Source organism: Dermacentor silvarum, chromosome 1 (assembly GCF_013339745.2).
Source record: "Dermacentor silvarum isolate Dsil-2018 chromosome 1, BIME_Dsil_1.4, whole genome shotgun sequence".
Taxonomy (NCBI): Eukaryota; Metazoa; Arthropoda; class Arachnida; order Ixodida; family Ixodidae; genus Dermacentor; species Dermacentor silvarum.
This window is the reverse complement of record NC_051154.1, coordinates 344671410-344688747: the sequence shown is the minus strand read 5'-3', so window position 1 is coordinate 344688747 and position 17338 is coordinate 344671410. Positions and strand designations below refer to the sequence as shown.

Genomic DNA, 17338 nt, shown 5'->3' with positions numbered 1-17338 from the left:
AATCGATCCGGCAGTTGTCTTGTTAGAGCATTCCTGCGTTTTACGCGTATTTTAATAGGAAAATCGAAGTTAGCCCGAGTTAAAGCTTCCTCTTAACGACATTGTGCGCACATCGTGCTGCACAAAATCGACTCCGTTACTTCACAAAGTTTAAATTTTGCACTGCATTAAAGATACTCCGTTAGTGCAGGGCGTTTATATTTACTTATTATCTATATATACTTATCATCTATTCCCAGCATCGGGCTCTTTTCTGGCAGTCTTTGGGGCTATAAAAAAATGTGGTATAGTTGCTATGTTGTTTAAAATTACTCCTGAGAATGGGGCACGTTGATTCTTTTCTTTTTTTTTATCTCACTTAGGGCATTCTTGTGCATCAGGTAATTTCCTTTGCGATGTTTACCGACCCCTGTGCAACCAATTGCAGCGATCTTCGTGTACGTGCTACAACGCTACATCAAGATGCACACCATTGTCCTGCTGAGCACGCTCGTCGCCTTTGTGGGCATCGTCGCTTCCGCGTACTCCCCCGACATCGCGTGGATGACGGTCACCTTCGGCGCGGTGTACGGTGAGAGTCGACCCCTCCTGTTTTTGGCTCGAGTGTGTGTGTTGCTATCTAGGCACCGTGGGGCTTCAGGACGCGATATGCATACGTGACGGCGGCGACCACAAATGTTTACTTGATGAAATTTATTATCGTGGTGTGGCTGACTGGGATCATGTGACACTGATAAATGTCATCTCCTCCTCCTGCTGCGGGTACCCAACCTATATACCCTAAAAACAAAGTTTGCACCTTTTGGGGGCTGGTCTTGTCCTGAAACAATAATCGTCAGGCTACCTTGTCTGCCTTTCCTTTCTTTAATGCGCTGCGCACCCCGTTCTTTCAGGTAACGATTGTCATGCGAGTTATGAGCGTGACATAGCATTCTTGACAGGAAAGTAGCGAGAGCAGAGTTTTCAAGCAGGGAAACGCATGCCACACAGGTTACGATTATTATTGTTCGGGAACAAGATACACCCCAACGGGTGTAAACTATATTTAGATTGCATGGCGACCTATGTATGCGAGCTAAACTTAGAGGTCGAAAAAGAAAGGAGGAAGCTAGGAACCATGCAACGAACGAAGGAAGAAACAAGATAGGGTCAAGGTAAAGACTTGAAAAAATCGTAGTGAAGATTACAAATCAAACGTGAGTATGTGATAAAGCTACGGAGATTAAATGTAACACATGCAATTGTGTGGGCGACGTACTGCATATAGACGAGATAAGATCTAGTCCAATACAGCAACAGAATGTGCGCCAAGGGAAGTGAAACGGAGCTCAGCTCAGCAGATTCGAATGGGATTAGGAAAGTGCACAAAGAGAGTTGGGCTCATGCAGGGCAGTGGTAGTTGGGAAACGTTCTGATCCTTCAGCCGACATAACCTCCTGAGGCCCGAATACAGCAATGGGACATGATCGCTTTTCAAACTCGTTATTATTGTATATTGGTATGTGACGAACGTGAAAGAATTTTTTTTATTTATATATCACGGTTACAGGTGCCAAAAGCTGAATCTCCATGCACATGAATTAAGTAACCATCTCCTCATGTACGCTATGATAAAAACTGTATTTCATTGCCTAAATGCAAATATTAAGATGTAAGTGTGCGTAGTACAATGCCATGTTGCTGCTGCATCCGAGATTTTCACGCAATTTCGAGGGATTCAAAGCGCAACTTTAACGTTGCTTTCCGCTCTCTCTGAAAACACAGAAGTCTAGCTCAATTTAGTGCCAAATTTCTCGAAAGCGGATGACAAGAATACGAGTGAACCACTTCCGTAATGTTGTACGTGCAATTGACTTCATGTCCAGGACAAATATTTTGAGCAATCGCTTCCGAGTTAATTTGAAAAAAAAAATTATTGAAGGTAATGGTGCAATACAATGCACAAATGGTCTTAGGAGGATAATACCAGTAATAGTACTGATGTTGCCAGATTAAATCCATCAGGCTGATACTTGCAGGATAAAAGGGAAGCCTGAGGACGGCGCAACGACTAATGGAAGGAAAAATGATAGGTGTAACATTAAGAGACAGGAAGATAGCGGTGAGGGTTGGAGAGCAAAGGGGGGTAGCCTATACCTTCTTGTTGAAATTAGGAATAATAAACGTGGTTGGGCAGGCAATGTAATGCGTAGGGCACCTAACCGGTGGTGTATTGTAAATACAGAATGGGTGCCAAGAGAAGGGAGGCGCAGACCATTATGGCAGAGAATAAGGTGGTTTGCTGAAATTGGAGTTTTTTACGGCATAAAATTGTGAGATGGGGGTTGGGCGGCACAAGACCCGAGTAATTAGAGATCAATGGGAGAGGCCTTCGTCCTGCAGGGGACCTGAGATAGGTTGCTGCTGGTGCGATTAATAAGGTAATTAGTAACGCTCAGTATCGTTATCAGTGCCGTCCATTCTTCTCTGAATGCTTGGATACGGCCTTTCAAATAGTGCATATATGAGTTAATCGGATTAACGCCTTGGTCGGTTTGTTCTGGCTCAAAATTTATTCACGAAGTTCAAGTTTTACTTGCTGCTGAATTTATTCTTAATTTGCTGCAGTGAAGTTCTCCCAGAATAACGCCGTATAAGTTGATTTATGCGTCTTTTTCGTTTTGATGAATTTCTCTGTATTCGGTTGCTCCCTGTCACTTCACTGTGCATGTTATTGCTGCTTCCGTTCTGTTTACTGCTACTTTAAAATATTTACAGCTCAGTCTTTTTCTCACTTACTACTGAATCAAGTCGCATCGTTATTTTCTTTAGTTCCTCCTTCTGCATTAGCGAATGTCCTTAAGGAACAAACGTGTTTCAGTGGAAACGCGAGCCTAAATGAACGTTTAACAGTAATTTGGCGATTTCAATAAAATTTTAAAATTTGAAGCACCATCCTTGATCTTTGTCATATACCTCGCACTTTAACTTAATCAACGTATGTTATTTTCGTTTCGAATTAGCTCTACCCGATAATTTGTTCTTGGAAAGAGGCTGGTATAACTCTTAAAAACGAGCGGGAATTATAAAGCAAGACACACAACGCGAGCATTTCTTTTGACAGCCTTGTATGCTTGTGTCTTTTGAGAGTCATTATCTTTTCGAAAGAGCTGTTCGCTTACGGCTTCCATAAAATTTTCAGGCTGTTGATAACTGCTTTGAACGTCACATTACACGGCAGAGGTCAATAGTTTGACGCGGAGAATAGCAGCGATGCTTTCGCGTTCTGATGTTCATTTCTGCTTTTTGCTTGTTAACACGCTCGAGCTTTGCCTGATGCTGCCCTTGTTTTCTATTAGTTGCTTCTTTCACGTAAGTAGTGACTTGAAAAGCAGAGATACAGGAAACTTAATTTCCTGGTAGCTGATTATATTTATTTATTTATTGATAATTGGTCAATACGTTGATCGCGTCATCGTGTATTCATCAATTATAAATAAATAAATCAGTACATAAATAAATCACTAAATAAATAAATAAATTAGTGACCAGGGAATTAGGCTTCCATTATTTCTGCGATACCACTATACATGTCTCGATCAGAATTTGCGCTTTTTTTTTTTTTTTGCAGGATTAGGAATGGGCACTTTCATAATATCGGCTGGCGTATATGTCCTACTTTATTTCCAAAAATACCAAGCCATGGCAACGTCTATCGTGTACATTGCGTGGGCAGCAGCCGAACTCACCGGCCAGTTTGTGCTCGCTCACCTCACCGATGCGTATGGCCTCGAGGGGGCGCTGCTCCTCATCGGAGGACTGGTGATGCAGGCGACGCCGATCGTCCTGTTGGCGGCAAATCCGTCGTCGATCAAGCTGCCGCCGTTGCGAAGAAACTCTCACTCTTTGGAAAACGGCGACACCAAGTCCGGCTGCGTGTCTACCATAAGCGACATGGTCTCGACTGAACAAAGGTGACCGAGTAACATTATACTTATGGGCACGACTCGGCTTTAGGTTAATTTGCTTTTTCATCCCTCCAAGCGCCAGCAAGCTCAAACGTGTACTGGAGCCGGCTTTTCCTACTACTTGCTACGTGTAAATTGTTTGCACCGAGAATGTGCAGGATCAACGCTCGCAATTTTCTGAAAAAAAAAAGGCGAATGGCGCACTTAACTGGCGCCTGCACACGTAACGGAGTCGTGCGCGATAAAGTCGGAGTGGAAGCGTTCCACTGCAGTGACAAGTAAAGCAACCTCGGTTAAAAAACCGAACCGAAAATGAGAATATATCAGGGCTCGTTGGTCAGTCTTATATATGTGTGAGCATTGAACAGTTTTTCTCTAAAACACGGGACAGCTGAGCCGACAGCGGCAAGTTATGCGCCAGTTTCACTTCTGAAGAAAGAAGCCCCGTTAAAATTTTCCGGGGCTGAATTAACAAAGCTTCCCGTTCGTAAGAGCTATTTGCTATTGCCCGGCCACCTTCGCGTAATAAGTAAGCCCGGGCCGGGTAGGGCAGTTTTTTCACGGGCTCGGGCCGGGCTCGGGCACGGCATGTGCGTTTTTACGCGGGCCCGGGTTGGGCTCTGACTTTCTGGTGGTGTGCATGTAACGTGCAGCGAGTTATCCTCGCGCATCTCGACTCTGAAAAACCTGTTGCCCCGGCGTAGCTGGAAGCTAGCAGTGCTACGTACTTCCCTTTTCTTCTTCCGTCGTATTTTGCGCTGTTTGAACAGAATGTCAAAGTCCAGAAAACCAAAGTCGCCTCAAACCAAAGGATGTCATTATATTCCTTACTTAAATCAGTATAATTAATGCTTTCAACGCGGTGCAAGCGCGTTCGCGACTTGCTGATTCTTTAAAGGCGAATTGGTAAAACGATGACTGGTAAGATAATACGCAGAACCCCCAATAGAAGAAGAAGAATGTAAATGCTCCATTCTACGAACTGCTTTGGTGAATAGGCGACGATGGTGATGATGATTTTTAGTGGCATCCTCTTTGGAACGGGCGGCGACAAATAGCCACCTAGCTTGAGCTAATCAGGCTTTACTACATCTACTGCATTTTAGCGTCGTTGCCTATATCTCTACTTTATGCTCTTTGTATTCATTGAAACATCTATATTTTCCATTACCTTATACAAAACTTTATACAACTTATAGAACCTGTCTTATACAACCCAAGAAGCTGATGCACTCAGTGTTGAAGGACTAATTGCACTCGCCGTGATAGCACTCGATCCCATTTGCGGCTTTTGCACGAATGCGTTTTTTTAACTCTGCGCCGGGATTCACGAAGTTCTGATTTTATATCTGCAGAAATGTCTACTAGCATGTGGTAATAGCGCTAAGGACAAGGTTTAAGCTTTATCCGAGGTAACCATAGCAGCGCATTTATTTTTAATTCAGTAAGACGGGACGTCCCGTATCGCAGCGTGTTATCGCAGGTTATTCCGCCAAGCGCTGTCTTGGTTTTTATGTTTGTATAGCATTTACAGTAAAACGTTATGAACTTTAGGTCGTTACAGCTATTTTAAGAGAGGAAAGATTAGTGTAGTTATTTTTTTCTGTTTTCCCGTCACCACGATTTAGTTTGAAACTGATGTCGCATGCCTGTTATCCTATGCTCTAAATAAATTATACTTATTTTATCCACAGCCACACTGCAAAATGTCGTGCGCCATAAAAAGGTGCTCAAATGAGACCTGTATAGCGCTTCCGAATCTCAAACGTAAGAATCACACCTTTCGTGCACATACAGGGCGTCCAATAGCTATCATGCAGCACGATTTAAAAAAAAAAGAGGAACGGCGTTACGCGAAGCAAACCTAGTGCGTATTGTTTCCAGTACAGTGGAGTAGCCGCCAGTAATTTTTTGATACTGAGATTTAATTAGGTAATTGTAATTAATTATCTAACTCGAGAAGTACTGTCCTAATTGTCAAAGTGTCAATGAGAAAATTGTAGAGCAACATGAAAAACTCCCGATACAGCTCTCTGTTGCTCAATACGTGCTACATAAATGCGTTTTTCCGAGTGTGAAAGAAGACCGCGAATACACGCAGGATTGCCGCACGACTGGCCGCTCCAGGCACTTTGCGTGCATTTGCGGACTTCTTTCACGCTCGGAAAAACACTTTTATGTAGCACGTATTGAGCAACAGAAAGCTGTATCGGTAGTGTTTCATGTTGGTCTACAACTTTCTCATTGATATTTTTAATAATTAGGACAGTACTTCTCGAGTTAGATAATTAATTACAATTACCGAATTAAATCTCAGTAACGAAAACATTACTGGCGGCAACTCCACTATACTGGAAACAATGCACACTAGGTTTGCTTCGCATAACGCCGTTCTTCTTTTTTTAAATCGTGCTGCGTGATAGCTGGGACACCCTGTATAAAACAATGCATGACCATTTTGCTTTATTCTGTCACCAACTTCTGCTTCGCTCTTTTTTTACCATGTGCAAGCGTATTCGAACTAGCTATTTGCGGCGGACACTAGTTATGTCATAGTTGTAAAAAAGAAAGCACAATATTTCGAGCATCCGGGGGCATTTCAAATAGCTAAGAAAAGTGAAACTGTGTTCCGTTCATGTCTTTCAACGGTGTTCCATAGGCAACTCAACGCGCTGGCTCAAAGGCGATGACGTTCTCTTGCGGAACACGAGCTCACCGACCCGCATTCCCCGCCGTAGCTTTACATAATCACGAACCAAGCTCTGTCACATGCATTTCGATACTTCTTATTGCTACAGCAAACCACGTGGTCAACGAACTACTATACCTACGAAGTGGCTGTCTCCGACTTTGTTCAGGCAAAAGTCACTTTAGTATAACTGGGCACATGAAAGGGTGGCAGTCTCTTGAATTCATGCTGTACCTTAATGGCCACTTCATACAGTATTCTAAGTATGATATATCGCAATTTCTTGTTCGCTTTTTTCGTTTTTGTTGTCTGTACCTACAACTCCATGTCAAGCTTCTTAGTGCCATTTTTTACGAAACTCCGCAAATAACGCAGCGATTAACCACCAACACAGTCAGAGAGAATTTTTTCTTCGTTTTTTTATGTTTTCACTTCTGGTATTGTTAAAAAAAGAAGAAAGGAACATGTAAGCCACTGTCCGCAATTACACAGAAACGATCTCAGTAAGTTAGCTCTCTCAATGATGAGCCGTTTTGCGCTTCCCCCTGTGTGGGCTATCAGATCAAATAACCGGGAATTGAATTATATGGTTTTACGTGTCATAACCACCATCTCATTGTGAGGCACGCCGTAGTGGGGGACTCCGGATTAATTTGTACCACCTGGGGTTCTTTAACGTGCACCTAAATCTATGTAGACGGGTGTTTTCTGCATTTTCCCCCCTTCCAAATGCGGGCTGTTAGGAACATTATAGCGGAGCTTCGTGACTGCCGCCCAACAACGACGCGGCGTCCCCTGAGCTTTAGTATTGCAAAGGCGCAAGCAATGACGTAGATCGCCAGATGCAACCGATAACTAATATGAGCCGAGTAAGGCGAGAAACACATAAAACGCGTGCCAGGGTCGAACCGAACAGGGCTGGGCAGGACCGAGCACTTTTCTCATTAGCCAGTTTCTATCTATATTCTGCGGTTCCTTTGTGCCACTTTGTTCTTAAAAATAGCAATTTAGGAATGACTTTCCGGTCATTTCAAGATGTGCTGTTGTGACAAGCTGAAAGCGGAGTTTTGACGTTTGCACAGCCATCATAATATGCCAGTGGATCCCGCAGTTGATTCGCAAATCGTTTTCCACTCAAGTACGCCTCAAAATGTCGGCGGTTTCCGGAGGCTCCCATTCGTCGCACGCAACTTCGAGCGAGGTTTCGGCCACGACAAACAGTGCCGCGTGGAGAATAGGCGTGTAGAGTCTATTTCTAGCAGACGTTTTTGAATAATAGCCTCTGGGATAAGTTATTGGCGAGTAAAGCGTTTCCCCGTATGAACTGCGCCTGTTTTGAGCTCGCGGCAGTCAGGGGTGCTCATCAGGGGCAGTCAGGACGTCAATAATCCGTTACAGGCATACGAAGCAGTACAAGGTGAATATGGAAGTTTTGAGGAAGAGAAAAACGATTAAGGAGCTGTATACAAAATGCTAGAATAAAAACCATGTCTAGCATACCTGATTAACTCAAGCAGGCTAGGCGACTATAGTATGTGACCGAACCGTTTCAAAAGGGATGCCAATAAATCATCATCATCATAATATTAATTCCTCAGTATGACACCCTACTCTGGGTTACTTACAGTGCGTAGCTTTTGAGCCAGCGTGAGGCCAGGAACGGAGTAATCTAGAAATGGAGCCTTTATCTTAGGCAGTGAAGCAATTTCATGACTTGGATAGTCGTATTTTAAATCAGTGTGTGTTGTGTGGATATAACAAACCGTGAGCCAAGATTCACAATACATTCCGTTCGGAAGTGGCATTTGCCATTGGTCGCCCGCCATCGTTAATGATATGCCGTGCATCAGGATTGGCTAGAATTTTCCCTTACGTAAAATTCAAACCTAAGAGATTTTTTGCGAATGCGGGCCCTGAAGCGCAACTCAGACGCAACTCTTGTCAATGCAAACACTCCACTCCTCGTAGCTCAGAGACGTGACTTTGCAGAGTAATTCTGATAATGAATTACAGAGTTGTTTTTCCGAACTCTCCTGAACAGTTCAAGTGGCACGGGCAAAGAAAATACTTGTTTTGTGGCCGTGAGCTGCAGGCCTGCTAAGAACAAAATGAGCCATTACCTACCTATGTAAACAGTTTGGTATAGATGACTTCCCTGTAACTCTACTATTTTGCTGCACAATTCAGAAAGAATTTAATTAAATTATGGGGTCCTACGTGCCAAAACCACGATTTGATAATGAGGCACGTCGTAGTGGGGGACCCCGCAGTAATTTTGATCACGAGGGGATCACTAACGTATACCCAATGCACGGGACACGGGCGCTCTTGCATTTCGCCCCCATCAAAATGCGGCCGCCGAGGTCGGGATTTGATTCCACGAGCTCGTGCTTATCAGCGCCACACCATAGCCGCTAAGCCGCCACGGCGGATAATTCAGAAAGAAAGGCAATACAGATGTCTGTATTCTGTAAGAGTCCGATTAGTGGACTGTCCATTTCGGCTGTCGCTGATTGGCTGCTGCTGGTGGAAGGAGACTGGCTGGCACCTTCCTGCACGTGAAGCAGCAGCCAATCAGCGACAGCCAAAATGGACAGTCCACTAATTGGACTCTTACAGAATACCGCCCCAGATGTCTGTATTTCACGATTGCGCGAGCGCTATTAAGAGCGGCGCTGTTTAAGCCGGCTGTAAGTCCGCCATGCTTCGGAAAAAATGTGGGCCGATCCTATTGGTAGTGCGGAAAGGGTCCAAGAACAGAAAAAAAATGGGATGTGGGCCGATCCTGGGGGTAGTCCAGAAAGGGCCCAAGCGCAATGGCACATACCTCTGTGAACTATAGCGAAGCTGAGCCTGGCTAAGTCTAGCTAAGCACGGTTGGGACAACTTGGGTCCTTTACACGCAATGCCTCATTACTTCAAGTGTACCAGAAAGCTGGAAGAACGCCAACATTATACTCATCCATAAGAAGGGAGACGTTAAAGAATTGAAGAATTGTAGACCCATTAGCTTGCTTTCGGTATTGTGTAAAATATTCACCAAGATAATTTCAAATAGAATCAGGGCAACACTTCAGCCAACCAAGAGAACAGGCTGGCTTCAGGAAGAGATTTTCTACCATGAATGATATCCATGTCATCAATCAGGTAATAGAGAAATCTGCGGAGTACAATCACCCTCTCTATATGGCTTTCATAGATTATGAAAAAGCATTTCATTCAGCAGAGATACCAGTGGTCATAGAGGCATTGCGTAATCAAGGAGTACAGGAGGCATACGTGAATATCTTAGCAAACATCTACAAGGAATGCACAGCAAGCTTGGTTCTCCGCAAGAAAAGTAGAAAGTTACCTATCAAGAAAGGGGTCAGACAAGGAGACACAATCTCTCCAATGCTATTCACTGCGTGCTTAGAAGAAGTATTCAAGCTCTTACACTGGGAAGGCTTAGGAGTGAGGATCAACGGCGAATATCTCTTTGCAGATGACATTGTCCTATTCAGCAACAATGGGGACGAATTACAGCAAATGATTGAGGACCTTAACCGTGAAAGTGTAAGAGTGGGGTTTAAGATTAATATGCAGAAGACAAAGATAATGTTTAATAGCCTGGCAAGGGAGCAAGAATTCAGGATCGCCAGTCAGCCTCTAGTGTCTGTAAAGGAGTACGTTTATCTAGGTTAATTACTCACAGGGAACCCTGATCATGAGAAAGAAATGTACAGAAGAATAAAATTGGGCTGGGGAGCATATGGCAGGCATTACCAAATCCCAACTGGGAGCTTACCACTGTTGTTGAAAAGAAAAGTGTACAATTATTGCATTCTACCGGTGATGACATATGGGGCAGAAACTTGGCGGTTAGCAAAGAAGCTCGAGAACAAGTTACGGACCGCACCAAGAGCGATAGAACAAAAAATACTAGGCCTAACGTTGAGAGACAGTAAGTCTTAACAGGGATTTATACACCCCCCCCTACCACACCCCCAACACCGCCCCCCCCCCCCACCAGGAGAATCTGGACACCCCCAAAAAAATTATTCCGGACCAAGCCCCCCCCCCTCCCCTCCCCTCTTTCAGACAGGCACTCATCCTTGAAAAAAATTACGCTGAACCCATGCACTGTGGTAATCCCTTTAATCAATATTTACTCTTTGCGGAGGTATACACTACATGACCTTAATTTTGAGGCCCAATTTCAATGTTCAGCGCGCAGACGACAGTGCTACACTGCGACCTGCAGGGAGCGGGGAATCCTTGAAGTCGCGGTAGACGCTTGCGCGTGAATGAAATGCGAGATTCATGTTTGGTCTTTCTGTTTTTACATTTTTAATTCAACGTACTCATATGCGCAATACGTACCGTATGAGCACAACCCCTGTGCTTAGTCGTAAAATTTACAATGTGGCACATATTGCTCTCGTTATCGGCTCCAAACGACTAGACTGGAGAATGAGTAGAATTTACAGACGGCATCCTGGAGAGCTGGCTTCACAGCAAGCACTGCTAATGCTTGCGTGCGAGGTAGAGAGAAAAAGGATGTTCCCTGCTTTGTCATCAGCTGCAATGAAGATACTGCTTCTTCCCGTCGTGATTGCTGCCGTTGAAAGAAGCTTTTCCACCATGAACAGGCTCTTAACATCAGATAGATGTCACATGATGCCGGCCCCCACGTGAAGCTCCAAGAATCCCAAATATTAGTAACGCAAAAGACGAAGAAAAGGATGAATATTTGCAGTTTGTGGACCAAGCATACATGAAAAGAAAAATATTAACTTCAAATTTTAAGATAATATGCCATGAAAATTGATATTAACGATTAGAATTCACTTCATATCTCATTCTTAAATATGAAAATCCTATTTAAGTATTCTTCCCTTTTCTACCCAGTGTCACCCGATTCATGACTAATCCCCCGTAGTGGGTTGTGCTATACACATATGCACCAAACCAAACCAAACCTATATGATGTGAACCAAGAAACCACGTCGGGCATTGTAGATACACAGTGCAATTGTGTAGTTTGTGTAGTCCCAACTTTTTTAAAATTATTATTTTGTGAATGTGGCAGCCACGGTTGGCCTAGTAGTTTCTTTGGATATTGTATGTACCGGATTGTAGCGGACATGATGCACATATATAATTTTTTTAATGCGAATCATTTCTTGGCGATCATATACCACTTTGAGAGTGTCTGTCTATCTATCTATCTATCTATCCTATCTATCTACCGCCTACGTCATGGTACTCTCATGGTCGTTTCGTTAACTTGGTATGCACCAAAATTGGCATAGTATGACAAGAGTGTATGACGAACATAAATGATAGGCCACGACATGCGTGTCATGTAGGTCATGAAACAGCCACATACCTCTTGGTGCTCTCATGGTTGTTTCGTTTACTTTCCTTAACACTGCTTCGCATAACATCGATTCCCACAGGGCGTGGGATCTGCCGGCTTTTTTTTATTCTTAGTTATTATATTTTAATTGTATTGTTTAAGGTATATGGCTTTTCCGTGTCTATTGTGCTTGATATTCTTTTTCTCGTGCAAAGTGATATTGTACTTAGTTTTGAAAATGTCTGCACTTTGTTCTTTCAATATACTTGTAGATTAAGAACTTGCTTTACTTTGTTCTGCATAGAAAGAAAGAATAAACTTCGTGCAATAAAATAAAAACTCTAAATGCTGTCCCTTAAGTTCTTGCAATTTTCAAACGTGGTGACAGAATGCCATGAGTTTTGAATATAGTACTGAATTTATAATCCTGAAAAACTAGGCACACATTTCGGCCTTCTATACAGCGCTCGTTGATGCCTGCCTGTCTCCACCTTCGTTGTAGTATTGTTTGCGCAACAACATCAGTTCTACATGCACCAACAAGGACAAACTTCCTTGTAAGATGTGGTTTAATATGCTTGCTTAAAAGGTTAATTAGTGTACTTCTGCTAATTAGCAGATTTCTGCTACTTCTGCTAATTAGCAGGTGAAAAAAGCATTAAGCCTTAATTAAACAAAAGCTTGGAGGATACTTAAGCTTCGCCTTTAAGAGTAGAACGCGATAGCGTTATCGGGACCCGTTCGCATCGCATCGTTCGCATACGACAAGTAGACTTCATTCACTGCAACACTGAACGTGGGAAAGCCAGCTTACAAAGACCAAGGCTTACACCGATCCCCTTAAAGTCGGCTTCACTTTTAAACTGAAATGAATTGCTGGAAACACGTTTTTCCAGGGGCAATATAAGTGGTCTTATATTAAAATGTGAAGGCCCTAGCTCCTTTCTTATTATTTTGTTAATTGTTTGCTATTGCCCCGACGCGCGCAGGTCTGGTAGAAATGTTTGAGTTTCCTCGTTGCAGAATTAGGTTTTCTCGTACATTCAAATTACAATCCGACGCCGATTGGTAAACAATCCGACGGCGAATCCGACGCCGGATGGTAAAGTCGTACTTTACCATTTTTCAGACGGATTTCACTGTGAGAAATTCAATTTTTGTTCACCAAAAAATTTCACCACGTGGAGTGCTTGCGTGGTCGATGTGGTTGGATGATTTTCTCCGCCACCCGCGATGACACCCCGGTTGCCGACGCCGGATTTTCTGCGACACGGGGCCCTAAACGCAATCGCGTTAAAGCAACGAGGTAAAAAGAGCGCTAGCTCCTTGAACACCCCTCCCCCCGGCCTTTCGCTCAAAAAAAAAAAAAAGATCCGCAATACTTTGTATCCCCCCCCCCCCCCTGCGTTCTGGCAACACCCCCTCAAAGTAGAAATTCTGGACAAAGCCCTGCAGGAAGAGGGCGCTGTGGATCAGAGAGCAAACGGGGATAGCCGATATCGTAGTTGACATTAGGAGGGAAAAATTCAGCTGGGCAGGCCATGTTATGCGTAGGTAGGGAGCCTACATGCAACGCCGTTTTAGGGTGGTGACAGCCATTGTAAGGGCACTTGCCGCCGCCAGCTATATTGGCGGGTTAAATCTGGGGCACAAAATGGCGAAACACCAGCTGACAGACCACATTTCTCGCAACCCTTGGTGACGTGAAATTAATTAACTTCTTTTAATAAACTTTGGCCTGAGCAGCCAGGGACAAATGGCGCGTCTGAGCGCCGTACGCGGCACATCTATGTTTTGGTTAAACAGACTAGTAAGGACAGTCTTTATTACAGCGCACTTCGAAAAGTACCCTTTATATATTATGTACAACTGGAAGGCAACGACACTGCTTAATGCAGTTCACATTCTTGGCGTGAGATAATCCTACCACGAGCACGCCATCGTGCCTTATCCCTTGTTGCTTTATATGTGTCGCTGGACGTGCAATACAAAAGTAGGTTTGATGTGTTAAAATAAAAGGACAAGACAACTAGTATAGTAAAGATGTATGCAGTTTTCCTGTGCGCATTGGCGCAAAACTAAATTGAAGAAATTTAATAGATCGCGTGCCAACATGAGTACATCAGAGCGTGACAAAAAAAAGCAGAAAGACTGGGGACCAAAATGGCTACCCACCAAATTTTGCGGTAAATAGCGGTCAAAATGTTGGTGTTGTCACCAACCTAAAACGGCGTTGCATGTAGGCTCCCTATGCGTAGGGTGGATAGCTGGTGGACCATTAGAGTTACAGAATGGATGCCAAGAGAAGGGAAGCGCCGTCGAGGACGGCAGAAAACTAGGTGGGGTGATGAAGTTAGGAAATTTGAAGGCGCTAGCGCAAGACAGGGATATAATCGGAGATCACAGGGAGATGCCTTCGTCCTGCAGTGGACATAAATATAGGGTGATGATGATGATGATGATAAATTCACTATAGCAATATTCACTATAGCAGGCCTACCGTAGTCACAGCTTCGCTGGCTTCCATCTTCACAGTAGTGGAAGGGCTCTGAATTTTCTTTTTTTTTTCAAAGGAAAAGTTCCCAGAAAAATATGTCACATAAACCCTCAAATTTAGTAGACGCTTGCTCGCGCTTGTAAATATTTATTTTCTGGTTTCCACTAACATCCTACCCAATTCACTGTAACTCGATCACAGTCACGTAATAGATATAAGTGCATTCGTTGGAGATTATGCCGACCAATGAGTGGTTTGCATACGTTACGCAAGAATGTTCAAACTGAACGTTTAGTCACGAGGCACAATGTAAACGAGTGACGAACGATATTACATATTTTTTGTAAGCTACTAAAAAGCTTTAGAACATGGATGTGTTAAGCTCGCAGTGTGGCATAAGTAAATCTAGTGCAGTCGACACATTCACGTGTGATGACATAAAAGTAAATAGTCTAAGGACATCGCACAAAAAAACGATAATGAAAGAAAATCATGACAAGCTTTGCATTCAAAGCCATTGGCTATAAATAAAAAAATATCGTAGCTTGCACTAGTGGCGCAAGGCTCAAGAAACAGCGGAGCTGATCGGAACCTAGCTGGTCCTGGCCTTACCGGTTATGATTTTCTGGAATTTATTGATTATTGATCGATTATCGATTAGCTATTGATTGGCTATTGACTACCTATCGATGCCTGACTAAGCTTAAGTAGTCCCAACCATGCTTAACTAGACTTAGCCAGGTTCAGCTTCTCTAGCTCGCAGGGGTATGTGCCATTGTGCTTAAATCCTTTCTGCACTACCGCCAGGATCGGCCCACATTTTCTGTTCGCGGTTGACACAGTACGCCCGGTGAAACAGCTTCGCTGTTAAAAGAACAACGATGAGTGAATGACAGTAATCGCGACCTAATACATCGGCTGAAAGTAAGTACCACTTTGAAGACAATTTATACGCCCGCACCGTACGGCAATGCTCGCAGCATTTGGACAAGGCATAAGAGACAACTACACGTACGCTTGCCGGCCTGCGCACGCTCGCGCCGGCTCGCCAACGCTTGCGCAGATGGTGCGGGACAGATCGTACGCCTCCAAGCGTGATGCGAGCACGGATACAATGCACTAGCACAAATATCTGTTCCACGCAGATATCGGTCTCAGGCTACCTCGCGTTTCCACGCGCATGGCTACGCAGCTACGGCGTGGTACAATCAACACTTAGCGAGGCAGAATGTACTTTTTCTTTACTTTTTGCACTGATATGACGGCTCTAAACATAAATCAATTGCGTTTAACGATATTTCAGCATTTCTGAAGCACTGTCATTAACAGTGTACGAGAGGATGTCTGTGAAAACATCTATCCGTGAGCCAAGTGGGCGCGCGCTGGCAAGCGTCTCCTGTTTATTTATTTATTTATTTATTTATTTATTTTTATTTTGAAATACTGCCAATCTAATAAGGGATTATTTGCAGGTAGGGCACAAGGTCAAACAATAAACATAATGAAGTCATAGTAGTAATGTAGAAAAATACAAAATACAAACACAAAATCTCAGTATAACAAACATAAGTGGCAACATCAAACTAAGAAGTATAAAGAGGGGTAATATGTATATCTATACAGTCCAGCAGTATTTTACAAAGGCGTTTAAAACCTTACAAAGAAGGTTAGCAATTCACTAGTAACAACAGAGAAGAAGGTGTGCAACAGTTACATTTCATAACTGAGAGTCTAGTAAGTAATTTTCAAGAAGTGACAAAAAATGTGTATTTGACAAGCTATTGGTGATATTGGAAGGTAAACCATTCCACTGCCTTATGGCTAGCGGAAAAAAAGAGTATTTAAAACAGTCAGTTTTAAAACGATATTCCTGTAGAGTGTACGAATGCTTAAGCCTTGTTATTCTAGCGTTTGCGATGGTAACGTACTTGGAGCTGTTAACATTTAACTTTTTATGAATTATCTGGTGCAGTAATTTCAATCGAGCGAGTGTCGCTCGGTTTTGGATTGTGAGTATTCCGGCAGTTTTTCGCAGAGCACTTGGAGAATCTGTAAGTCGATATTTATTGAAGATGAATCTAATTCCTTTTCTTTGTACTCCCTCTACCATATTAATTACTTGTTAGTCGATGGAAACCAAGCTAAGATAGCGTATTCTAAGGTTGACCTGATAAGTGCATTATAAGCTAGTAATTTAGTTTCTCGTGGGGCTTGACGTAGACGCCGCTTAAGAAAGAAAAGTCGGCTTAGGGCCGTTGAAGTAATATGATTAACATGGGAGATCCATCTAAGGTCAGACGTTAGTGTTACACCGAGATACTTGTGCTCTGTGACTGCTGTTAAGGGGGCGTCGTTTATGGTGTAAGGGAACTCCTGTACATGGTGTTTTATTGTTATTCGCAAAAGAACTGATTTTTTAGCATTAAGTGTCATTTGCCACTTTGTACACCACGCATAGACGGATTTTAGAGCATTGTTTAGGATTACATGGTCATCTGGTGAAGTAATTTCTTTATACAGTATACAGTCGTCAGCAAAGAGTCTTATGTTGACCTGAATGTCAAAGGGCAAGTCGTTAATATAAACTAGAAATAATGCAGGTGCTAATACGGTGCCTTGGGGCACACCAGAGGTAACCTGAGTTAGTTTAGAATTTGTATGGTTAATCTGTACGAATTGTGTCCGGTTAGTTAAGTAGTCCTTTATCCAATCGCTAATGCGAACCTTTCCGAAAGTGTGCTCAAATTCATTAGTTTCTGATGTGAAACGCGATCGAATGCTTTTGAAAAATCGAGGAAGATAAGGTCTGTTTGGTTTTGGTTGTCTATGCCTCTGGAGACATCATGTATTACTTCGACTAGTTG

At 43.2% G+C, this 17338-nt stretch overlaps 1 protein-coding gene across 1 annotated transcript in view; it reads left to right on the top strand.

Moving 5' to 3' along the window:
- Positions 1 to 393: 393 nt before the first annotated feature.
- The window catches only part of LOC119437385 (uncharacterized), a 38920-nt gene continuing 21975 nt past the window's right edge, over positions 394 to 17338 (top strand). Inside the window, exons 1-2 of the mRNA XM_037704417.2 lie at positions 394 to 571; positions 3611 to 3953. Coding sequence (XP_037560345.2) covers positions 463 to 571; positions 3611 to 3953 — 452 coding nt within the window. The 5' untranslated portion in view covers positions 394 to 462. The remainder of the gene's footprint in view (positions 572 to 3610; positions 3954 to 17338) is intronic.